Source organism: Neoarius graeffei, chromosome 15 (assembly GCF_027579695.1).
Source record: "Neoarius graeffei isolate fNeoGra1 chromosome 15, fNeoGra1.pri, whole genome shotgun sequence".
Lineage (NCBI taxonomy): Eukaryota > Metazoa > Chordata > Actinopteri > Siluriformes > Ariidae > Neoarius > Neoarius graeffei.
In genome coordinates this window covers 15,253,235-15,279,110 of record NC_083583.1, presented here as the reverse complement: position 1 = coordinate 15,279,110, position 25,876 = coordinate 15,253,235, and the positions used below count along the sequence as shown (strand labels likewise).

Below are 25,876 nucleotides of genomic sequence, written 5' to 3'. Positions count from 1 at the left end.
AATCCAAAACCTGTTATGAATTAAGCAGTGAGATGGATGCTTCTTACCTGTCTGTACCACACTGCCTGCTCCATGCCTGGTCTGGCTGACTCCATTCCCTGTTTACTGGAGTCCTCTTTGCCATGATGGCCACCTTCACTCAGCTTCACCTTTAAGCCTTCAGCCTGCTGGGGCTGGAGCTTTGACTCCTCCCCTTTCGGGATGATGACAGACTTGGGTGGCTCAGAAGACTGGTCCCTCTGCTTGCTGGGCGCCTGTGGCTTTCCCAGGTCAGACAGACTGGGGGCTTTTGTGAGTCCAGGGGGAACAGGACCCTTTTGTTTCCAGTCGTCCTTCATGGAGGGTTCTCTGTCTTTCATGCCTGCCTCGGTCTTGGCTGCTCTGTGCTGTTCTGCCATCAGTCTTTGCCTTTCTTCATACTGCTGCCTGTAGGCTGGATTAGTGTTCATAAGATGGTTGTGATACACCTGATCTGGGTAACCGTAGGGGGGAACGTAATATTGGCTGTAGTAAAGAGGCTGCATGTACATGTTGGGCCGTTGCTGGATGACTGAGGCTTGTTGCTGCTGCTGCTGCTGCTGCTGCGGCTGGTTGGGGGCAGTGTCTGCTTTACGTTCCTCCTGAACCTCCGGCTTTACCTTCTCTTCGCTCAACTCTGGCTCTTCCTCTTTCTTTACCTTTACAGTTTGGCCATCTGGCAGTGGACCACCAGTCGTAGCACCACCAGGGCTAGGGTGAGTGTAGTTCGGAGAGTAGTAATTGTCATAGCTAGCATAATAAGGTGACTCTTTGTTGGCTGCCTGAGATGGAAAGAGGGCCTTTTTGGCGCCTTCCCTCACAGAATGATCGTCTACCTTGGTTTTTACACCCTCCACTTTTCCCTCACCGTCCTCTCCAGCATCAGAGATATCAGAGTATGCAGGACTGTTCGTCTTCACCGAAGAATTATCAGCCCCATTCTGAGTAACAACATGGAGAGGAGCGAGAGGCTGCCCACTGCTGTCCATACGACTGGCCACGCCAATTGATGGACTTGGAGCGTTGTCTGTAAAGCTGTAGATCTTGTCTGCCTCAGCCTTAATGCTAGCTAAGCGACTCTGGTGAAGGTCTGAAGAACCATTTAGATGGCCTTCACTTCTGCTTCCAGGATCAGAGGACTCGGAGTAAGGGCTCTTCCCATCTTCGGTCTTCCCGCTTTTACCTGGAGGCTTGGGGCTGTCTCCCTCTTTACTAGGCTCCTTCTTTTTCTTGTCCTTTTTCTTTTTGTCCTTGGAGCTCGCGAGAACCTGGTTCATTGGGGATGAGTCTCCAGGCACACCTGGCTTTGGCTGAATGCCTTTAAGCTGGGGGCTTTTGGGGATGCCTTGAATCATCAAACTCATTCCTGGGGGATGGTTGGGACTCCCGGAGCTAAACTGCGTTGGCTGTAGAGAGTAAATCTGCTGAGAGGGCATGCCTGGAGCCACTGGCCTGGAGGGTTTCATGTTCTTCTGAGCCAGCTTATCAGGCTTGGTACTAGACTTTTTGGACTTCTTATCCTCCATGCCATCATTACTGGCATCATCAGTGAGAGAAGGCCCATCCTCACAGCCATCCATTGGAATGCCACAAGCATCCGCATCCGTTTCTCCGTTCTTCTTCTTAGGCTTGGAGCCAAATTTCCCTGGGGAAGGAGATGAACTGTGTGCATCAAATCCTCTTCCTTTTGGAGTGATTGAGCGTGCTGGCGAAAGGGACCCTTTCTGTGAAACTGAGGCCCCATTACAACTCCCTGGCTCAGGGTGGAGAGAGGAGTCCTCCCCATACTCACTGTCCCCGTCCATGTCCAGCTTAATATCATCGTCATTATGAGCACGAGCCTGATGATACTTCAGGCCATTGATGTGCTTGTACTTCTTGTTGCAGTTGGGGTATGGGCAGTCTATAAGTACTGGTGAGGGGCAATTGCGGTCTAGGGGAGGTGGAAGACATTCAGTCTTTATGGTGGGGAGCGAGAGTCCGGAAGAAGTTACTACACTATTAGAGTTAGTGCGCATACGCTTGTTGCCTTTAGTGTCCTCAGAACTGGAGTTGGGCTCCATGTCAGAAACAGGCTTGTTCTTCCGCTTGCTGGCTGACGAAGGGCTGGCTTTGACATCCTCGGTGTTGCTGTTGGGTGGGGTCCTTCGCTCAGAGGAGTTCTGACTGCCACGTCGAGCCTTGCTGTTGGAGCCGGCTCTAGTCTTGCTACTGTTGCTGCCCTTGTTATCAGAGGAGTTGCTGTTCTCATTGACTGGGGTGTTGCTGTTGGGACGCATTCTCTTACCTCGACCACGCCCAGGCCTAATTTCCAAGTCACTTGTGGGAGATTCACAGAACCTAGAAGATTAGTTGAAAAAGGTCCAAGCTATAAAATGTGGAAATGTGCATAGCTATAAAGACAAATGGTGTAATTTTAAGGTTAAACTTTCAAATTAATTTCCCATTCTGGCAGATCAACAATAATTGGGCAACTATGGGAAAAAAAACCCTTTATAGTCATCTTAAGAATGCAACAGTCAGCATATCAGACGCTCGCTGGCCGTGGTGTGAAAATTCTGCATGCAGACGCTCATCAAAGTTTCCAAATCTATCATTGCTTAACTTTTGAATATTTTCTATCGTGAATACGATCATCATTAAACAGCTTATAATTTCTGCTTTCAAAAGAAATGTGTCTTGTTCAGATCTGTTCAGTACTTTGGGAGTAACGGCAGGTTGAAGTCGGTACAACAGAGTAAAAACTCTGCTCGCGTGACATCGGGAAACTGCCAGTGCTTTTTGAGTCACGGGAAAGCGGTCAGGTTCTCTCTCTCTCTTTCCTGATCAGTTTCTGACTGGATTACTCGTGCATATCAATCAGATAACTTTCATAGGGATGTTCTCTTGCTCTCACGGTTTCTGATGATGTATTCAGCAAAAATTTCCATCTGCTAGTTTTGATGTGATTCATGGAAGACTTTGAAGTGAGTTTTCGTCGCTTTACCTACTTATTTGTTCCAAATAAAACTGATTCATGTGAATAAATAACTATTTTAGAATATAACTGGAGTTGTTCTGATGAAAAATATCGAGATCTTAGTGGTCCGAATGATATTTAAAAAAACCCGAAGTCAGAAACGCGAGTGTCAATTTCAGTTCAATGAATATGAATGATTTATTGGACGTGGATCAGACCGTTTTTTCGAGGTACGCCTTGAAAGCTGTGAATATTATCATTTATATTCTTTAATATAAACACTAGTAGGCTCTAGTTTTGAGGAATACAAACCTACAGAGCACAAACAGGGTATTAGAAATAATCTTTTATTACTTTTTTATTGAGTGTAACGATTTAATGTTTTTACCCAATTAGCATAATTAATACTTATTAGCATAATTTGTTTTTACTACGTTTTTTAACTTTGTATTCAGTATGCAACCATGTATGTTCCTGCCAATTTCCAGCTTGAAAAATAGAAAAAAGGTTTTAAGAATAAAACAAAACATTTGATCTCATTCGTTAATGAGGTCCATTTTGGACCAGGTGATCCTCATTTGCCCCTTTTCCACCAAAGCAGTTCCAGGGCTGGTTCGGGGCCAGTGCTTAGTTTGGAACTGGGTTTTCTGTTTCCACTGACAAAGAACTGGCTCTGGGGCCAGAAAAACCGGTTCCAGGCTAGCACCAACTCTCTGCTGGGCCAGAGGAAAGAACCGCTTACGTCAGCGGGGGGGCGGAGTTGTTAAGACCAACAGTAATAACAAGACTGCGAAAGATCGCCATTTTTAAGCGACGAGAAGCAGCAGCTGTACAAACGCGAAGTCATCCATTATTATTATTATTGTTGTTGCTGCTGCTTCTTCCGTGTTATTTTTGCTTCGATATTCGCGCCAAGGTTTATGCAAACGTAGCGACATAACTGACGTATACAGCGACGTAATGACGTGACTTCCCTTAGCACCGCGAGCTATGGAAAAGCAAACTGGTTCTCAGCTGGCTCGCAAGTTGAACGAGTTGTGAACCAGCACCAGCCCCGAACCAGCCCTGGAACTGATTTGGTGGAAAAGGGGTAATACAGAATATTACGGCAGGGTTTTTTTTTCTTTTTAAAATTACGCCGTTTTTTCAATCTTTGATTTGTACTATCTCAAGAATGGATAAACACATTTTACTTCTGGGAAAAGTATGTTGTTCTGCATTCAATTCTGAATTCAACGAGGGCCGTTTCAAGCAATGTGGACTGAATTTGAATTTTCGCCTGCTATACTGAGGAACAGATTCTAAAACGTGACGGCTCTTGTTCCTTTCTTTTACGATACTAACATGCACTTGAAGGCCAGTACTTGACTTGTTCATTTCTGTCAGGCTATAAAAAATATATATATTACTATGCAGGTTTTATGTATTTTTTTTACAGCTTGCAGTAAAGCTTGTTCAAATGAATAAATCATAAACTACTTTGATGTCAAGCAATTACTGAGTACACCATCAACACGAGGTTAATGTGCCTCGTCACTGAAGGGTGAAAACAGACTGGTGGCATATTTGGATTTCTGTCTCCTGGTGCAGAGCGTGTCTATTCTTATCCTTTCCCGCTAGTCTCTGAGCAGAGTGTCTGGCCTCCTCCCTGAGGCTTAAGATCAAGTGTGTTGGGTACACCTGGCTTACTGTGGCTCCGGGTGGGGGAAGGGGCCCGTGTCTAAGGAGAGCTGACAGACACGGACGGGTTGTGCTTTTTTTTTTTCCCCCTTTTCCAGAGCTGATTGGGAGAGGTGCAGCAAAGCCATGGCTCTAATCAGACTCCACTGCAGCTCTCATCACAGTCAGCTCGGATTAACCGGAGGTTGGATAAGTGGACGGATTAAATGAGCTAAATTAGTTTTTTAAAACAACGTACCCATTTAGGGCATTACGTTCTGTGTATATGTCGTCAAACCTCAAGAGGCGTGAAGATGCAGGGGTTTTTTTTGGTAAGACTTTGCTTTTCACACACATTTTCATATCAATATTCCTTGTACGTACCTTGGCGGAGCCCAGTCGTGGCGCGTACAGTCCAGCAGCGTTCCGACGTACGTTTTGTTCCGCCATGTCACGTTAACTACCAGCATGCCTGAAAAGGATGAGAGAAGAGTCGCATTATAGTGGGAGAATAACTCCACCCTCTTTTTTTCCATCCTTACGAAGGCCACGTTTAAACAGTAGAGCTCAACCTCGTCACTCACTCATTCATGAACAGCCACTCTTGCCTCTCTCCCTGCACAGCTGGGGCAGATGTGCTGTTCCCATTTAAACAGATCAGAGGTTCCTGAGGGCTGTGCTCTCAAAGAGACCCTCCGATTTTTACTGCCTGCTTCGTGATTACAGCAGACTGAGAGCAGCAAGGTGCAGAGTGAGTCATTTCTGGGGGAAAACTGGTTGGTGGTGTCCTACATCTGACTTTGCAGCAGCGAGCAGCCCTGCCTCTGCTTCCGCTAGCGCGGTGCTTATTGTGAGAAAAACAGCTGAGGTGAATAAAAGGACAGGATCAAAGAACTCCAATCGACGGGATTGCCTGGGTGAGACAGGGTCGCTATGATAGTGTTCTTCCGTTAGAGCCGTAATAAGCAGCTCGGCTGACATTATCTTTATGCACCGTTAGCAATTCAGGTGGCTACGTGACTGAAAATGTTGTCTCAGGCATTCTACTGTGGAGATAGGGTTAGCATGTAAGGATTGATTAATATGCTACATTTGGCAAAGAATCGAGGGTACGTTTTTCATATAGTTAGTGAAATACACATTTAGTCACCACCTATTTAATCGTCCACAAGGAATGAAGCGATGAAAGGTTTCTACAAAAGTCAAAGAGAAACGCTGGAATCCAGCAGATGAGCAAGTTACTCCGATTAAATCACGCACATTCAATTCATTTTCCTCGCTTTGCACTCAATCCAAGCTCCGCTAGCTGCCAAATGTACCAAAATGCAGTCATTCCTGGCTAACGCTGATAAACACCCTCCAATAATGTCATCATAAGTAATATTTCCGAAAACATCGCATGTGTAACTCTCTTCCCTCCCCACTTATGTCATGCAGAGACTTCCAGAATGCAAGAGCTGTGCTTACCGCTGCGCCTTTGAAAAATGTCAACGGGGTCAGCGGAGGAGCACATTAGCAGTACCCGGTCCCGCCCCCACCCCTGTCTTTCTCCCGGAGTCATTAGCGTTCCTCTGGCCACCTGTCTGTGCCCCAGGGCTGACTCAGGGTGAATGGCCAATTGTTTCACCTCTTGTGCCCTTCAAAGGTCTTGGTGGAAAACAAAACAAAACAAAACACCAACGGGGCCGTCGTGGCTCAGGTGGATAAGGCGCCATACCATAAATCCGGGGACCCGGGTTCGATTCCGACCCGAGGTCATTTCCCGATCCCTCCCCGTCTCTCTCTCCCACTCATTTCCTGTCTCTACACTGTCCTATCCAATAAAGGTGAAAAAAGCCCAAAAAATATCTTTAAAAAAAACCCACCAACAACAAAACCCAGAAGCTTGGCGTGTGCCTTTCTGGATTCTTGCACTCCATTAATAAATACCTCTGAAGCAGTTAAAACACATGAGTTCTGGTCCTTCATGGATCAGTGGCTCGCCAGTGCATCACTGAGACTGTTCACAGCCAAACTTGCTCTAGAATCCACAATTCTCTCACCTACACCAAGTGGCCTGTCAGCCGACTAACGCTGGGGTGGCAGTGGTACCAAGGTCAATGGTTTTCGTCATCGCATTTATGGTTTTTGACCCCATACTATGGCAATGTGTGAGAAACCTAAAAAAAAAAAAAAAACAAACACCATGGTTTCCCCCCCAGCTAAAGCAGCAGTCACACCAAACAAATAATATTCACTCAGCAGAAAAGCCAATTTACAGAAAGGGAAAGGGTGTGCAATGCCAAAGATGTACATTTGTTTCTGGTGGTGGTTACTCTCTTCTCGCCGACTTTATCTCGGAGATAACTAACCGATGGACTCGCAAGCATTGGCTCTGTGAACCAATACAAATCAAGTTCAGAGAAAATAGGAAGAACGTCTCATTATTTAACAGTTATTCCACGAAATCGAGTCGTACATGAGCTGATGGCCGACGAGGCGCGTAGCACCGAGTTGTCTATAAGCCATGTACGGCGAGATTGAGTGGAATAACTGTTTTATTCTATCCACATTCACTGGATTTTGAGAAAACGGAGCATTTTTATTTTTTGCAAATTTGATAAATAAAAACTTTGTGCAAAACGTCTGACAAAATCATTTCCGCTTAGAATGTCAACAAACCAGCGAAATGACAGGAGCAATTTGTGAAAAATCCGGTAATTCTTGAAAAAAAAAAAAAACCCGATACGTCCTTACCATCAAATACTTTCATTCCATATTTTGTTGCATTTTTTTTTTGGCATTTTGTTTTCGAGTTTTTGTTTTGTCCTCAGTTGGTTCAGTAACACGCTCTGACATTTTCTTCTTTAGGGTTTTTTTGGTGGTTGGCAAACCAACTTAAAAGGTGCATTACCGCCAACAACTGGGCTGGAGTGTGGAACAAGCGATATTGGGGGGGCACAAAAAAAATAACAACCACCCTATATTCTTTTAGCTATTTCGGTTTCTTTTAAATACTTGATAAAGTGATATATCGGACTTGAGGTGCTCCGCCATTTTGTTTTTCTCTACTCACAGTACATGAGCTGATATCCTAGTAGTAGAGTAGCCAATCCGAGTGCACGATTGCTCATGTCCAGTGAATGTGGATAGAATAATTAAACAATATTGGCTGGCTTTGAGTGATCTATCAGATATATTCCATTCAGCTAGCATGACACTGAACAAGTCGAAGACGAGTAGCTGAATGAAATATATCTGATAGACCATGAAAAAAAAGCCGTATAATATTATTACTATGCATACACACTCTTCATATCAGCCAACGTGAGCTTACACGCGACTCTGTGCTGTTAGCGCAGCAGTCCAGTTAGCTTCTAGCCGGTGTAGTGTCAGCAAAAGCCAATGCTAGCACAGTCAAACAGAATATTAGTATTTTCCCTGTGTAATTTACTTAGTTACTTTTAAAATCAACATCGACAGCTACACACAATGGAGCGACCTGGCAGCCAAAATTCTCTCAAAATCTTCCGCTTTTAACGAAGCAAACCTCGCCGCCATATTTGTTTACAACCAGTCACTCGCTTGCACGGAAGTTTTGCATCTCTGACGTGTCTCTTTTCCAGTTTTTCAATGGCCGTTGGTATGTTTTTCTCTTGTAAATATGCGTGAAGAATATCTAATGAAGTTTTGGTAGCCTTCCGGGCGTTCAACACAACTTTAGTTTCAGTTTTTAGTTCATTTATTTACTGCTTAATTACAGCATAGCTAAACCTAGCAGTAGCACTGGATTAGCCTCGCCTTCTCTCTTTCCTGGCCGGCAAAGAAATGATTCTGTGCATGTGCAGCAGAAAAATCTTGTCACTGGATCTTCGCATGAGCTCCGATGTGTGACGTTGTGTTGTCTTGACAATGTGCAATATTATACCAATACTGCATGCTCATTCTCCACTGGGTAAACTGGCGTAACACATGGAGGATAAGCGATATGATAACAATATTGCATGCTATCGATAAATCCGCTAGAAGGGAAGAGAATACATGTTTTTATTCCATGGAAAAAGTGTCCTGTATGTATAAGTATTGGTCAAGCCTTGTTTTCTTACTAGGATTCGCCAGGATTTTCTTGTGAGACATGATGGTGAGCAAATCGATCACACTGAACCATACATGTCAACCTTTTGGTCAATCAAACCTGTATAACCAACCTCCAAAATCCGTATTTCCCTTATAAAATCCGTATAAGATGCAAATTAAAATAATTTACCTAAAATTTGAATGATAATTAACAATAATATATCCCATTTACTTTTTATTCAATATTAATAACAATAAACCTTCAGAATGAATACAAAGCTCCAATGTTTGACAAAAACACAAAGTGTTACCAGCGTAGTTACGAAGGAAATACTTCGTTGTTTGGAGTCAGGTTTCACCGAGCGGCTATTATGCGCGAGACTTCATATTAGCCACAAAGTCAGGAAAATCTGTTCGTAAAATTACGTTATAATGACCAAATACAATGAAAAGTATTTTTCCAGTCTCGCCTGTGAAAGGTAATCCCATGTGATCTCGTTTGGACGGTAAACCTGTTGGTACAGTTAAACGCAGCACATGAATGAGGCATCTTTATTCTCGGCTACTGTCTAGACGCTATACCAGAGACGGTTGAAGAATCTCCACTTTGCCACATCTAATATGGCGGCGAGGATGACGTATGATTCTACGCAGAAGGCGGCGTCTATGTTTATATGTCTATGACTTCACAGTTGGCGGGATTCTCGCAATGCGGTGTGCGCATGATCAAAAGTGGAACGAAGTCTCGCTACCACAAGATAACGCGCGATTTCATAAGACTCTTTACTGGCTGTCTGTAGTGTACAGTACGTTTGTAAATGTTATGCGCTCTTTTATCATCGTGGGAATTGATTATAGCTCTAAATAAATATTAAAGTTTTTTTAAAGAATCCATATAACTTTATTTATACGCCCGTATACTACGTTTATTGAATCAAATCCGTATAAAATACGGACATTCCGTATAGGTTGACATGTACGCTGAACACACCTGATCAGCTAATCAACTCTACAGCTAATCCGTGAAGGTGTACAATGACCTCGAAGAAAGGAAAGTCGCAGTTTGTTTTACAGCCACTAGGATTCTGTGAACATTTGGACTGCTGGATAAAAACAAACCGTGGAGCTCAACGCAAGAGTGGAAAAAAAAAAAGGAAAAGGGGAAAAAAAAAAGACATAAACTGAATTATTAACCAAGAAACAGTGAGGCGTAATGATGAAGCTCAAGTGGCTGTAAGAACTGCAGGGAAAGGCGCAGTGTGTAAAGCTGGGACTGACATCAGTATACTGGCATAAATAATTCTGGCGCGCCCGTGTTCCCTGGCACGGAGCCGTTCCTGGGCTCCTCTTCAAGAGCAATAAAGTTTGTCAAGATTTAGGGCTGACACTTGGAGGCATCAGCATGCACAGCTTCCACGGGTGGATCAGACATCAGCATGACCCTGGTGTGCCTCCAGCTTCCTGCCAAGGGGATTTGTGTCATGGTGATGGCTTGAAACATTGCCCTGATCTGTCTCTCTGGGTTCCATCAGGAGTCGAAAGCACTCCGACGCGGACTCGCCTCGATTTCATAAACGCGAGTGAATCAGTCGAGAGCAAATAGACGCCGCTAATCTATTAATCCAGGAGGCGTTCAGGGAAAATGGTAAGACGTGGGAATTGAGTCTTCTTTCATTTGGAATTAGTGACAACATCGTTCTTCATGATGTGCATGAGCTGAAGAACGAGTCTTGTTTCATCGTGTGTTAATCAAATATGCTTACTTTTAAGCCTTGGAGATTTAGACTGCGCTGCACTTCATTACTAAAAGCTGAACATTCAGTAATCAGGTTTATAAACAAACAATCTCCTTTACATATTTCATTATGCTAATTCTTTTTTCACAATATCTTTAGCCACAGTTCTCATTATAGTACATTTATTGGTTTAGATACATCACATCGCATCAAACCTGAAAGCTGATCGGTCTTTACACCCTGAATCTGACAAGCAAACTTCAGCCGGACCTGCCGATAACTTCCCAAGCACATATGGGTGATTCTCATGAAGCTGCAGTGAACATGTCCAGGACGCATTTTCCAAAATCAATACTTAATTCACATAAACTCTGATATTTTGTGTAAAGAAAATAGGGAGCACTGTATGGACAAATGGTTTTCATCATCATATAAACAAATTTTTAAATCAATTAAACAAAAAATCTATGGAAATTCTCATTACCGTTGTGTCCGCATCCCTTTTTTTAATGTTTACTTTAAATCATGTAAAAATTCCTAATTATATAAAAAATAATAATACAGTGTAAAGTTATTTTAAAACATCTATATTTATGCATAATATTAATATTTTTTGTGTTGAACAAAAAAAGGTACTTGATTTTAAACAAAATAACTGTGTCCGCACCAAATGTTTCTCATTACCGTTTCATGATTTCACCCCCCTATAAAAAGTACACCGTGCCTTTAATAAATTGATCAGCTATCCCATGATGCATCACTTCAGATACAAGATTCAAAATGGAGACAAGGTCAGTTGCTCACTCTTCTCTTACTTTGTGATATTTATGTTAATGTTGCTAAATCTGTCCTCAGTTACACTGTCTATTATCATTACCGTTATGGTTTAATACTCATTACTTTTAAAAATAAAAAAAATATTATTTTATGATTATCATCACAATATAAGGCTTTAAGATGTGGCAAAGTTATAGATTGCTAGCATTTCAGGTTATTTGTGAAATTAACCAAGAGTATCTCATTACCGTTACTCAATAATTCTCATTACCATGCACTGTGAGGGCAATAAATAAATGTAAAAAAAATATAAAGTAATTGTCATGGACTGTACTGTTCATTTAATGGGATATTTTGTGGAAATATGAAATATTGTCAAAAAATGTTTTTAACTCATGATCTAGCTTCATCATTTACTGTAACAGTGATGAGAATTATTCTGGATCATGTAAGCCTCAAATAAGAATAAAATTCCATTAAAATATTTTTCCATTAAAAAAAGATCAACATAGTAAAGTTCACACTCTATTTTAGGCTCTCAACTTGAAAAAATACTGAAATGAGGTGAAAAACTTTATGTTAATGTGAAGGTCTTCATGAGAATCACCCAAATGGGTGTGACGGTCAGGTGTCCAGAAACTTTTGCGTATACAGGTGTAGAAGAGTAAAGACGAACAGTACCAAGTGTCCATGTCGTAAATAAGAGGGAAGATGAGCACACGGAAATCTTTAATAAAATTGCACGAGCAGTGCTGGCGCAAATTGTTACTCTAACTCAGGATCTTTCTACTTTTATTCTCTTCTTATTCTCCTAACGTTTTTCAGGACACTATTTATCCCTCAGTTTTCAACATGACTTTTGGTGCTGATCTGGATCTCCGAACCTGAATGATCCATGAAAAACTAGATAGAACTCGACGCCAACGGCGCCGATAGGGATGCCTCCGCCTGGTAGACTACACACCTTATTAAGTTGTGATTTGGGGATGGACATTTGACCTCACAGTAATCTTGACCTGGTGAAATTACTTGTATTAGCCTTGGAGATATTGTGTTCACAAGGTTCTCTGACAGACATTTGACCTCATAGTGACCTTGACCTTAGACCTTTTGATCTCAAAATCTAATCAGTTTATCTTTGTCCCCAAATGCACAAATGGTGAAAGTTTGGTGAAATTCCTTTCATTAGCCTTTGAGATATCGTGTTCACAATGTTTCGGGACGGACGCACGCGGACAGACATTTGACCTCACAGTGACCTTAGACCTTTTGATCTCAAAACCTAAACAGTTTATCTTTGTCCCAAATTGCACAAATGGTGAAAGTTTGGTGAAATTCCTTTCATCTGCCTTGGATATACTGTGTTCACAAGGTTTTCGGACAGACATTTGATCTCACAGTGACCCTGACCTTAGACCTTTTGATCTCAAAATCTAATCAGTTCATGTTTGTCCCAAAGCGCACAAATGGTGAAAGTTTGGCGAAATTCCTTTCATTAGCCTTTGAGATATCGCGTTCACAAGGTTTCGGGATGGACGCACGCACGGACAACCCGAAAACATAATGCCTCCTGCACCTTACGGTGGCGGAGGCATAAAAAAAAGAACCTGGCTCCACCCCCCGCAAGCATCATTCTCCATCTATTGCCGTTCCAGATCTATCCTTGACTTGCAAGTGACGTCAAAGCAAATTAGAAACCCGGATGTTGGCCATGTTGGTGGAAATACAAATGAGGGATCAAGCGACATTCCATACAAAACACAGTCTCGTGTGCGCAACTCTCTTTGTTTTTCCGCTGCTTTAAGTGTTCTTTTAGCTCTGCCGTATCTTTGTGCTGTATATGGTCGTGGTCACAACAGTAGTCGTGACCGTGGCGCGTTCCGATTTTTTTAGAATTCCGTCCGTGATTCAGAAACAGGGTGAGGAAACTCTGAGGCTTGGTACGGACAGGAGACAAGCACGGCCGAACAACATCGGCAGGGCTGATCTAACAGAGGCGAAAACCAAAACAGCTCGTGTTTGCAGTGATCATTTTATCTCCAGTGAGATTCAAAAGCTTTCTCGAAGAATTTTATTTCGTGTTGCTAGAATTTTGCTATAAAATGAGCGTTCTCGTGTCGTGGTTCACTCAGTCGTTGTTATAATTTTAACACGTGTATTACCATTTCGCTTCTAGGAGCACCAGCAAAATTATCCGATAGAAACAATCCAGACTGGGCTCCCAGTCAGAAAACGGGCTGTGTTTTGTCCAAGGTCGGACTTGATTCTTCGGCAGCCAAACCAGATAGAACGCGATATCTGGGTACTCGATGGTCGGTAGAAGCGTCTTATCTTCAGAAAAATCAGACTTTTTTAAATAATATGGGTCAAAACCACACATATCTATTTTCTCTTTGTATCGAATCTTCACTCAAGTGTTCAAATCGTGATAATACTGAGAAAATTCAGCATTGTTTACAGACACGCTTTCAGCAGCTGCCGTCCTAGTTGCTTTGAATATCCACCATCATGGTGGACGCTCGTGACGTAGCACATTTTGATCACATGGTTGCAAGTCATCTATAGGGTACGGTGACCAGACGGCCCAGTTTGTAAGAACTAGTGCAAATCACTGTGACTTTAGTCACACCATCTATCTAGTTCTCTTCTTATTCTCCTTGCGTTTTTTTTTTTATTTTTAAGGATGCTATTTCTCCTTCAGTTTCCAATCAACCACCACCAAATTTCACATGAAGAATACTTCTGGGCTGAATTATGTTGCTACGACCTTTGGTGCTGATCTGGATCACTGAACTGGAGTGATCCATGAAAAACTAGATTTTCTTCCCCAATCACTTATAACTGTCAATTTTCATTATTTTTTCAAATTTTGTTCAGGGTGGCAGGGCGCAACTTATCCTTGACCATCAATTGACAAAAGTCAGCTAGCGCAAATTACGGTGACTTTAGTCACAGTCTCTATTTAATTATGATTACAACAGCAGTTCTGAGGTACAAATGCAATGAAATGTAAATATCAGTGCAATATTTTAGGGGCCAACCAATGTGTTTTTTTTTTCCTAGGGATAATACCAGAAGCGATTATTAGTAATCAAGGACATCGATAACCGATATTTGGGGCTGATGTTCATTTTCCTTCAATTTAATGTCTGTAGCGTGAAAATTTACAGGAATTCAGCTCCTATTCGCAAAGTGCATTAACGTTGAAAGCGAGGCGGCCTTTCGATTTCATAAAATCGGTGAAATTTAGTTCCTTCTGAAATTTGGTCATTGTGATATATGTTTATTTCTGTACTATATCACAAAATATCAGACCATTCTGTGGCTGAGAAGTTATTTAATTTGAGCGGATTCCTGAGCAAATAATGTGCATGAAATCGCTCGCTTCGCGCAGTCAAGCAGACAGAGGAAGTCCATGTGTGTGCGCGCATGCACAAGTTTACCTAGACTATGCACTGACAGTTCCATCATTCTGTCACTAAACAAACAGCTGATCACACCGAGGTGCTCGCCGAGCACCGATATTTATTAGTTTGGTCCTGCGGTTCCTTTCCTTCGTATAGAAGTATCTTGTATTGGGTCATGGTGAAGCAGGAAAAAATAGTGGAGGATTTAGGGCCACGTGGCTCCAAATTCATTAATTGTTCTATTAGGAAAAAAAAAACATTCACTTGAAAAATCTGAAAGGCAGGCTACCTTTAATATTTGAAAAAAGTAATAAAAAAAAAAAGTGTGAAAAGTACTGACGACAGTAGTCATCTCAAGGTGTGTGCGCAAGAAGACAGAGTGTGAACGAAATTATGACAACGTGCACCGAGCTTTTCCCAACTGTATAGTTCAACCCTGATATGTTCTGGATTTACTCCATATGTGGTCCAAATTTCCAGCGATCCAACACAGTGCTGTGGGGAGAACACAGAGACAGACTACAGAAGTGTTGGTTGGTTGTAACTCGATGCGTCATCAACATTTCAAGCAATCCAATAACGCATTAATCCAAAACCCTTCTATTGGCAAGGAAACAAAGTTCGAGTGCTGATTCCGATAATCAGAAAAATGCTGAATATGGGCTCTGATAATCGCTCGACCCATACAATATTTAAATAATATCGGCTGGCTTTTTTTTCATGGTATATCAGATACATTCCATTCAGCTAGCATGATACTGAACGAGTCGAAGACGAGTAGCTGAATGGAATATATCTGATATACCACGAAAGAAAGCCAGCCGATGTTTTTATTATTATGATACACTGGATGGGAAACGTCAGGTCCTTCTAGGCCTTCAGAGATGACCTAAACACATCAGCATTTCAAATGCTATATTTAATTTCTTTCATACTTTCATTATAATTACTCTCATTTTAATTTTGGACTCATTTTCTATCACATTTGCTTCAGAAATGAAAGGGTTACTGTCCTGAAAACATTAAAATCGAGTTCTCCAATGAGATTGTTTTGTTTGTCGTCTCGAGGCTGAGAAGAGTTTAGGGCAGATTCTACCATAACAGAGGCCAGTTAAGTCCCGTCTCCTTAAATTGCTGAATTGATTATTTTGATCATTCTATTAAGTTTTTCTAGTAGCGTTTGGGGTCTTGGACATTCACAGTAAATTTTAGGACAGTCATCCTGGTAACTAATTAATAAAAGCCTGACATGACAGACATGCTAAATGACAATAGAAACACATCGGTTTCTATCATCAAAATCTGACCGACAAACTAACGTCTACCATCATATTCTGACAGACGCTCTAGATGACAATAGCAACAAAACTGTTTCTGACATTATTAATCTGACAAATTTAGTAATAATATTAAATACCTCATCACTAGAACCAAATAATAAAATATTGAAATAAAAAAGATAAAAATTTATTTTCAAAATTGAAATATCAACAATAATTGTCAGAACAGTGACGATAGACACGACGGTGTCACTTTCGCGGGGAAATAACACATTGAAATGGCCTGTCGGCTGAAAGGGTCGCAAGTGGCTCTGATTTATCTCAACTTACGATAGTTTTCCTCCAGAAAACTTTAAATATGAATGCACAAATATATTCTCAATGTTTCTATCGTCAAAAATTTCTATCGTCAGGATAGCGGACAGAAAATCTTACCTTGATTTATTTGATGAAATCTAGCTGTCAGAACTCCAAGTCTTGCGCGGAAGTAAATGTCTGCTGTCACAAATCATGCGCAGTAGAATTTCCTCTTTGCGTCAGTCAACATGTGCGTGGTGAGGGCTTGAATTTTGCTATCATCAGGTGCATTTGACTGACAGACTGACGATAGCATTTTTTAAAAATAACTGTGGGCTTCTCTCGTGAACGAAATAGTTTTTTCGCTGTTAATCTATTTCAACTCTATCTGTTGACACCCGAAAATGATAAAGCCTGCTTCCACACGATAACTACCAAAGATCCATAATGACTGAGTCTATCGTCAGGTCATCTGACAGAAATTCACTGACGATAGCAACAGGGATAATGGGAGTTATGTCTGTCAGATATGTCAAAGAAATAGAACTTTATTCTTTAAAAATCTTTTATTGATATGCTCAGTGTATTTTTAAATGACGTGCTGTTTTCGAAGACCAAATACCATATTTTCAATCTTGAAAATATTACCTCACTGAAAAAAGGACAAGAAAAATTTCTTATTTTGTGGGCAAGTGGTTAATGGATCCAGTTACGGTAGAATCTGCCTTAGAGCTGCTCACTCACTGGTTAGGACTTCATTGCTGGGATGGAAGGCCATGGCAGTGTATGTTTATGTAGGAAGTGACGGATGAATCAACCAATCAGATTTTGATTTACAGTGGGAGGGACCAAAAATACACTACCGTTCAAAAGTTTGGGGTCACCCAGGCAATTTTGTGTTTTCCATGAAAAGTCACACTTTTATTTCCCACCATAAGTTGTAAAATGAATAGAAAATATAGTCGAGACATTTTTCTGGCCATTTTGAGCATTTAATCGACCCCACAAATGTGATGCTCCAGAAACTCCATCTGCTCAAAGGAAGGTCAGTTTTATAGCTTCTCTAAAGAGCTCAACTGTTTTCAGCTGTGCTAACATGATTGTACAAGGGTTTTCTAATCATCCATTAGCCTTCTGAGGCAATGAGCAAACACATTGTACCATTAGAACACTGGAGTGAGAGTTGCTGGAAATGGGCCTCTATACACCTATGGAGATATTGCACCAAAAACCAGACATTTGCAGCTAGAATAGTCATTTACCACATTAGCAATGTATAGAGTGGATTTCTGATTAGTTTAAAGTGATCTTCATTGGAAAGAACAGTGCTTTTCTTTCAAACATAAGGACATTTCAAAGTGACCCCAAACTTTTGAACGGTAGTGTATATCGCCCTAGACCTTCTTGAAGGCCAACGTGAGCTTAACCGCGAGTCAGTGCAGCAGTGAAGTCACCTTCCAGCTGGTGTAGCGTTCATCAGTAGTGTTAGCGAATGCTAATAAAGCGGTCAAGCCAGTGCTATCGAGAGCAAATACCACAGGCTAACGACCGAGAAACTAAGATTTCCATCTCCAGACTCTTCTTCCACGCTCGCTAAAGTATTTTTCACTCAGACTTAAGTACTCATTTCCATCTGTAATTTACTTAATTATTTTTAAAATCAACATCGACAGCTACACACAACGGCGCGACCTGGCAGCCTGCCGCTAATCCCTTGCAAAATCCTTTGCCCTGTTGCATTTTGGTGTCTGGCTAAGTTTTGGCTGAGCTCAAGTCCCAGCTCTAATAGTAACGGTTCGCTACTGCTTATACATATGTGAATATCTAATGAAGTTTTGGTAGCCTTTCGGGTGTTCAATGCGTCTCTCTCTTTTCTGGCAAACAAAGAAATGCATGCGCAGCAGAAAACTCTCTCACTGGATATTCGCATCAGCTCCAACATATGAAATCATGTTGTCTTGACAACCATGCGATATCGTAAACCATATTCAACACTCATTCTCCATTGGGTACAGTGATGTAATACGCGTAGGATAAGCGATATGCTAAAAATATTGCATGCTACCAAACCAAACGAATGAAACCCGCTAGAAGGGAATAGAACATGTTTTTATTCCATGGAAAAAGTGTCCTGTACAGATAATAATTCCGCATAATTGAGGTCTGTCAAGACAGACCCACAGTACTTGATTTTTTGAAAACGGTTCATTTTCAGAAGCATCAGCAAAAAACAAGCACATGACTGTTACCTCCTGACAGGGCTGACATTTACAGCAACACTGCTGGAAGCACCAAGACACAAGATCTTCAGTGATGTGGGCAGACACACGGCGAGTCCTTAAAGGAACCGAGTACAATGGTAAGCCATATCAAAGTGCTCGAACGACACCCCGCCACCGGATCTCGCCGCTACACTTTCCACCCACACACAGTGTCGCAGAGATACAGATCTGCCCGCTTCCGCAACAAGGGGGGGGGGGGGGGGAGAACCCCCCCACAAACTTCAAACGCGCAGAAGCATCCTGGTGGACCCGACGCTGGCTCAGCTGGAGAAAGTCGATCAAATGCGGCACATGCCGAGCAGACGGCCTCCTTCTTCTCCGGCATGTTTTCCAGAGGAGGAACAGATGAGAGGAAGCTGGAAGCAGCAGGCCATAACTACCTCCCTCGAGCAGACTAAAGCAGGTGGAGGCCTTCAGTTCCTGTACACACCCAGAGCTGGGAATGTGTACGACCTTCTTCTGTGTCCCTCCTGAAACGCAGGCAGGCTAGTGAACACGAGCATACATACTCGAGTGAGGGTTTTAAAAAAAATAATAAAAAAAAGAAGTGCTGACTCAATCAGAGGTAGTGTGCCTACGGTGGAGAGGGAAAAAAAAAAAAGGCAAATACTTAAGGTAAATACTGTACATGCAGTGAATGTTGACGAGGCTCCTTTATAAAGCTGAGGCTTTGAGGATCGCGGCGCGGCGGGCACACTGCGGGCAACTGTTCAACATCAAGAACAAGCCGACACCATACTGCTGCATCACTGGAGCTGTGATGCTAAAAACATACGTACATCGAGTGCAAAATACAAACTTGACAACAACACTGCCAAGAACGATTTCACGTCCTAATCAACGGCGTAATTATTTGAAAACGTGGTCAGGGATGGACACCAGGTCAGTAAAACCTCCACTATGGTGAACTAGTTAAACGCTTTAACCCAGATTACAGATGCATAAATACCAATAACCAAGTATTGGTTAACCTTTTTTTTTTTTAAAGTGCCATTCCACCATTGGATGTATTTTTTTGGCATAAAATACAATACATTTTATGACATGACTAAACAGAGAAATCTTTTAGCTTCAAAATGATATATCAAACATAATTTTTTGACAACGACAAGTATATTAATTTTGCGACCAAAGTCACCTACCCTTTTAATTTCCGCGCGTGATGTCATCGGCAGGTTCCCCTTCTTGTGTACCACGTCACGTGTGACGTGGCACAGATTATCAGCAATGGCGGATAGAACGCGATTGTCAGCTTCGGAAAAGAAGCGAAGGAAAATAGCAAGTGATGCCCAAAGGAGACGGTCGATGGTGAATATCGGCACAGCAATCGACAAGTGGAAATCGCGTTCTATCCGCCATTGCTGATAATCTGTGCCACGTCGTACACAAGAAGGGGAACCTGCCGATGACATCACGTTTCACTACCGCGCGGAAATTAAAAGGGTAGGTGACTTTGGTCGCAAAATTAATATACTTCTTGTCAAAAAATGATGTTTGATATATCATTTTGAAGCTAAAAGATTTCTCTGTCTAGTCATGTTGTCATAAAATATATTGTATTTTATGCCAAAGAATACATCCGATGGTGGAATGGCACTTTAAGCACTCGCCAAGCTTGGCGAACGTCTCTCAGGAAGCACTCGCCAAACCTGTTGAACACTCTCCATGTGCGTCAGGCCCGTACATGACGATCATTTACAGAGACAGATATTTACCATTATCAACTTAAGCCTAGGTCACAACCAGATGTACGATTTTTTTGGCCGTGCGATTTTTGGCGTTTCCCCAAATCGCTGCGTTTTTTTTGTTCGTGGATGGAGAAAGACGCACGTTGGCCGTAAGTTTGTCTTGCAACCTGAAAAAACCGTAAGCGCCCGTGGAGTTTGTTTGACATGACAAAGAACCTCTGCGGCCGGTCTGCGGCTCGAAAATCAGCATGTCACACGCGCGCCCTCCGTGCGTTTCTTGCGTTTTTTGCACGTAGACCGGCCGTAGGAGCACGTACGGCCGGTTGTGACCGAGGCTTTATAGGAAGTGCTATATGGGCTTTCATTTGGCACCATGACCTTTGACCTTGAAAAGTCAAACTCAAGGTCATGGATTTTCATCGCTCTACAACCTGACAGCTGATGATTGAGAAATATTACCATTATCAACATATAGGTATAAAACAAGTGCTGCTGGGCGAGGTTCGTTTTGCCTGGCAACACTTGTTTTGTCTTTCGTCTGTTTTTGATTTCCAGTTCAACTTTGGTCGTTTTTTGCAACGCTGAAAGCCGACGCCTCGGAAAGAAAGTCCGTAATCGCCCACGGGCATTACGGGAAAATTCTGCCCACCGAGGAACCAACCAAGCCGCCTTCCTCTTCGACACTAGATTTACATCACATGGTATCGGATCCTACAAAATAGAGTATATGGTACAAGTACAGGATCCGATGAGGAGTGTTATATAGAATAAGTACCTGATGCCAGTATTGCAGTGTCCGAAATCTATGACTATTTGCTGCGTCCGAAATCACTCACTCGTTCACTACTCCCTACGCACCATCTAGGGAATTCTATATAGAGGACAAAATAGTCAGCTCATTGGTAAAATGGGGAAAAAAAAGAAACGCTTTCGGACACTACTCCTCCGCGCCGGTATTTACGTCATTACCGTTGCACAATTAAAACATGCCAGATCAGTCGGCTGGTTGGTTTTCAAAATAATAAACACAAGCATGTGTTTTTGTGATAAATCCATATTATCCTGAGCGCATTTCCCACATTAATCAATACAAAGTACCTGCAGCTTTCAGCTCTTTTAAATCAAGCCTGAATCCTTTCTCTCTTCTTCGCCGCTGCCTTTTATTAAATCACATTTGAGGCTTTTGATTAATTCCTCGCTCTGCACTCTAGCTTTTATTCGTGTATTTCATCTCATTATCTCTAGCCGCTTTATCCTGTTCTACAGGGTCGCAGGCAAGCTGGAGCCTATCCCAGCTGACTACGGGCGAAAGGCGGGGTACACCCTGGACAAGTCGCCAGGTCATCACAGGGCTGACACATAGACACAGACAACCATTCACACTCACACCTACGCTCAATTTAGAGTCACCAGTTAACCTAACCTGCATGTCTTTGGACTGTGGGGGAAACCGGAGCACCCGGAGGAAACCCACACGGACACGGGGAGTACATGCAAACTCCGCACAGAAAGGCCCTCGCCGGCCACGGGGCTCGAACCCGGACCTTCTTGCTGTGAGGCGACAGCGCTAACCACTACACCACCGTGCCGCCATTCGTGTATTTTATCTGTCTTATTCTATTTTAGCTTATTTTTTATTCTCTTTCTATTTTTAATTGCACTTGAATATCCGTTTATAATGTGTTTCTTCCTCCGTCCATTCACCCCAACACACTTATATGTCCGGCGCGACCGCAACGCATGATGGGATATATTGCTTTGGTTAGTGACCATCGGTTGTACACTACTTTTCATGATGCATCGTGGGATACTTTGAGTGCAGGGTTTTTTCTAGAAAAATTTAGTATGAGGGCGCTCACCATGGAGAGGGAACAGGGGGGGTTGGGGTGCCGCCGGTTGTCCGTCCCCCCCTCCGCCGTGCGAAGCCTTTGAAAAATTGAGGCTCCAATGGGACGTTCTGAGGCTATCTGAGAGGGAAATTGTAACAAATTGTCTGTCAACATTGAAAAAGAAAGAAGTAATCATCTTCTGCCCCGGACAGTCTTTGGCTTCCGTTTCGTGCCGCGGGATGACATCTTTAAATGCCCAAGTGTCAACAAAAACAACTCGCGAACTACTTGTCAAAAGCTCCCGCGCCAGTGGGTGAAAGGTCATTCAGTCTCGAGAAATCTCGCTCTACAAGTCAGCTGACCTTGTATGTAACCCATGTCAAATCTCGCGAGAGCAGCCGCGACAAGTAAACAACTAAACAACATGGCGCCTCGGTCTGGAAAACGCCAATTCGGATCGTTTTTGCACCGTCTGGCGGTGTATCTACTATGATTGGAATATTTTCGGAGTAATTATAACGTATTTGATGATCAGACACGTTGTCACGTGGTGTTGCTGGGATGTTTTCACGGAGAAAAGATCGTTTTGAGAAAGATTGCATGTTGTGCAGTAGCATATAAGTGCATGGCCTAAGTGTGACTTGGGGTTCAATCGGCATTTCGGTAAGGGGGCGCACTCCGAGTGTAAGAGGGCACAGCGCCCCTGTTCCCCGGTTTAGACAAAAGCCTGGAGTGCACTATATTGGGTGTAATAATGCTCACTATACTGTACATTCAGACAAAATGGCAAACTCACTATATAGTCCACTATATAGTGAGTGATTTCAGACACAGACATGCGACTATTTTTGTAAATCTTTTGGCTCAAATATTAAATGTCCGGGTTACGCACATGACACCAGATTTTCACGGTTTTTAATGTGGCCTCCTGCACAGCACAGTGCAAGATTTATCTCCCCTTATGAGATATATACACACACACACACACACACCAGGATACTATAACTATTATCATCCATATTTAAATTTTTCCTTGCACTTTTAAAGTGTGAGTGGCACGTCTCAAAGTAGTAACCCCTCATCATAGAAAGGGCCACCAGCTGACCGAAACAGAGACTGATAGAACCATCCGCAGTGTCCTTACCGTCCTCGGTTTCTTGCCACACGATGCCCTCCAGATTGACGCTCGTTCCGGGCTCGCAGGGCCCCAGGCACTCGGGTTCTGTGCTCAGCGCCACGTCGGAGGTGTTGACCGCCACCGAGCGCGTCCGCACCATCAGCTGCTCACACGGCGAGGCGATATCGCTGTTACCCACCGAGGCTAAAAGGTGGAGCGGAGGCGGGGCCGGTGTAGAGACCGGAGACTCCATCTGCATAACGAGGGAAAGAGAAAGAAGAAAAGTCCAGTTAGTCTGAGAAGACCAAGAGTATTTGGATGAAAAATGACCATGTTGATCCTCAATTTAACCATTTGGGGTTGAGAGCTTCGCCAGCAAAGCCTGACAGATTTAGAATGAGTAGGTCATGGATTTATATTAATATCTTAACGAGTTTATTTATTTTTTAATCATACAAGCATGATAAACATAGACAGAAACTTTATACTTTACAATTTCCTATGTGTCCACTGCCAAATATGATTATATTTTTAAATGACCTATAAAACTTGTCAGCTTATTCAGTCACACCGAAGTCGGAGCGCTGAGCACCCACGTACACGTTCATAAAAGACTATTCACATGGCAACTGCATGATGATCACTTTCACTCTTGGTTTTGATTGGTTTCTCTTTCGCGGTGGGAGCGCACACCGTAAACAGGATAAAATCGGTCAGCCATAGTTTAGGCTACCTGTTTGGAGGTAAAACTTGTTGCAAGATGGCACGCGGATTTTATGCGCTTCGGATGATTCAGGACAGCGATTCAATTCAATCTCGAGAACTGTGACACTAATGATGAGCGTTGCCTTTTTTTTTTTTAAACTTCGACTTGATCCAGCCGAACATCAACTCAAGTGTAAATATTTCTTCCATTTCTGATGAGCAGATCGGTTGATTTGCGTGTGCTGTAGTGCATACACAGGAAAAATGACTGAGCAGTTTTTCTAAAGTTAAAAGTATTTTCCTCAAAAATAGTTAATTTTGCTCTATTTTGAGTTTAAAGAGGAAAATTTGCAGTTGGAGTGGGAGCAAACTTACAGAGTAACTGTGTAATACAGTAGGTTGTGGCTCTGAACTGAGTAAAATAGTACAAGAGTTAATTTCAAGACACACTGGATAGATTCAAATACCAAAATAAAGTCAAATACCAGATAAATGAAGCTGTTGTAAAAAGCAGTTTTAGAACTGTGTTGGAATGTCTGAGAAAACATGACCTTACCCATTGTGATGAACCATTTTGATCACTTGACCTGATGGGATTAAAAGCTGGGAGGGGTTTTCACTCTTCTCATTGAATGGAATGGAATTTTTTACTCTTCTCATTGAATATCCCTCCAACTGCCAACCCTTTATCCCAAAACAATAGGACATAAATTTTTTGATGGCCACTTAATTGTCCAAATCAATGGAGCAGATTTAAGTTTTTGTGCTTGATCCATTCCTAAGACTGAACAGAATCACCTCAAGCGACCAAAACAGTTATTCACAATAGGTAAGGTCATGGGTTTTTTTCCCCCCACACATTCCAACACCGGGCGGCACGGTGGTGTCGTGGTTAGCGCTGTTGCCTCACAGCAAGAAGGTACAGGTTCGAGCCCCGTGGCCGGCGAGGGCCTTTCTGTATGGAGTTTGCATGTTCTCCCCGTGTCCGCGTGGGTTTCCTCCGGGTGCTCCGGTTTCCCCCACAGTCCAAAGACATGCAGGTTAGGTTAACTGGTGACTCTAAATTGAGCGTAGGTGTGAATGTGAGTGTGAATGGTTGTCTGTGTCTATGTGTCAGCCCTGTGATGACCTGGCGACTTGTCCAGGGTGTACCCCGCCTTTCGCCCGTAGTCAGCTGGGATAGGCTCCAGCTTGCCTGCGACCCTGTAGAACAGAATAAAGCGGCTAGAGATGAGATTCCAACACCGCTCTAAAGCTGATTTTTACAATCTCTTCATTTATCTGGTTTTTTTTTAAAGTACAATCATGATATACATAGCTGAACTTGTGCTGAATACAAAAAAAAGTCATATGACTGAAAATACTGCTTAGATTTGTTGAAATTGACAATCAGAGAATGCCAAGAAAATACCCTCAGACCCCAGAGGGTTTAAAAGAAAAAAAAAAAAAAGGGTAGTACATGGAAATCTAAAAGTATTTTAACATCCATCCTTGCGAGCCAAAAAGAACAGAAGACGTGGCTGTTTAATACAGTAAAAATTAAACTGGAAAGCCTTCACGGGATTAAATTTGTGCACAACAGAGGAAAGAAGAAAATAAAATGAAAACAACTTCAGCACAAAAGCATGATGTTAAGGTGAGTTCATGTCTCAGGGGTCGGGTGGATTTCTGGCTGTGATAAGAGGAAAGCCAAAAGGAGAGTCACGGAGAGAAAAAAGGGCCTCGTTCACCCTCGGAGAAACGCGATGGCGTAATCACCACGCTGGAGTGAAATCATAACAGGCTCAAAATTTCCATTACTTTCTTTGAGCCTGGGTGCGGAACATGAAGCCAAGGCGAAAATCTAATGTCGTCTTAACCACTTGGTGATTTATGATCTCTGTGACTTGCCAAAGCAGTGGCTGGTGTGTGAACAGCACAGGCGAGTCATCATCCAACTGTCAAGATCTACAGCACGTGCAGAAAATAAGACCTGCTATACATTCCCCCCCGCGTTGCTGCGGTGCGCGAGCAACGGGACATCACTACCGCACCAGACAGAGCGCAAGGTGGGGGCGGGGCAAAAT

At 42.6% G+C, this 25,876-nt stretch overlaps 1 protein-coding gene across 3 annotated transcripts in view; it reads right to left on the bottom strand.

Moving 5' to 3' along the window:
* Window positions 1-25,876, bottom strand: part of LOC132899193 (zinc finger protein 609-like) — a 225,286-nt gene that overhangs the window by 15,381 nt on the left and 184,029 nt on the right. For all 3 annotated transcript variants that reach the window (XM_060940896.1, XM_060940895.1, XM_060940897.1), the window contains exons 3-5: window positions 23,133-23,358; window positions 5,021-5,108; window positions 48-2,358 (exon numbers count right to left, since the gene is read on the bottom strand). In XM_060940896.1, coding sequence (XP_060796879.1) covers window positions 48-2,358; window positions 5,021-5,108; window positions 23,133-23,358 — 2,625 coding nt within the window. The remainder of the gene's footprint in view (window positions 1-47; window positions 2,359-5,020; window positions 5,109-23,132; window positions 23,359-25,876) is intronic.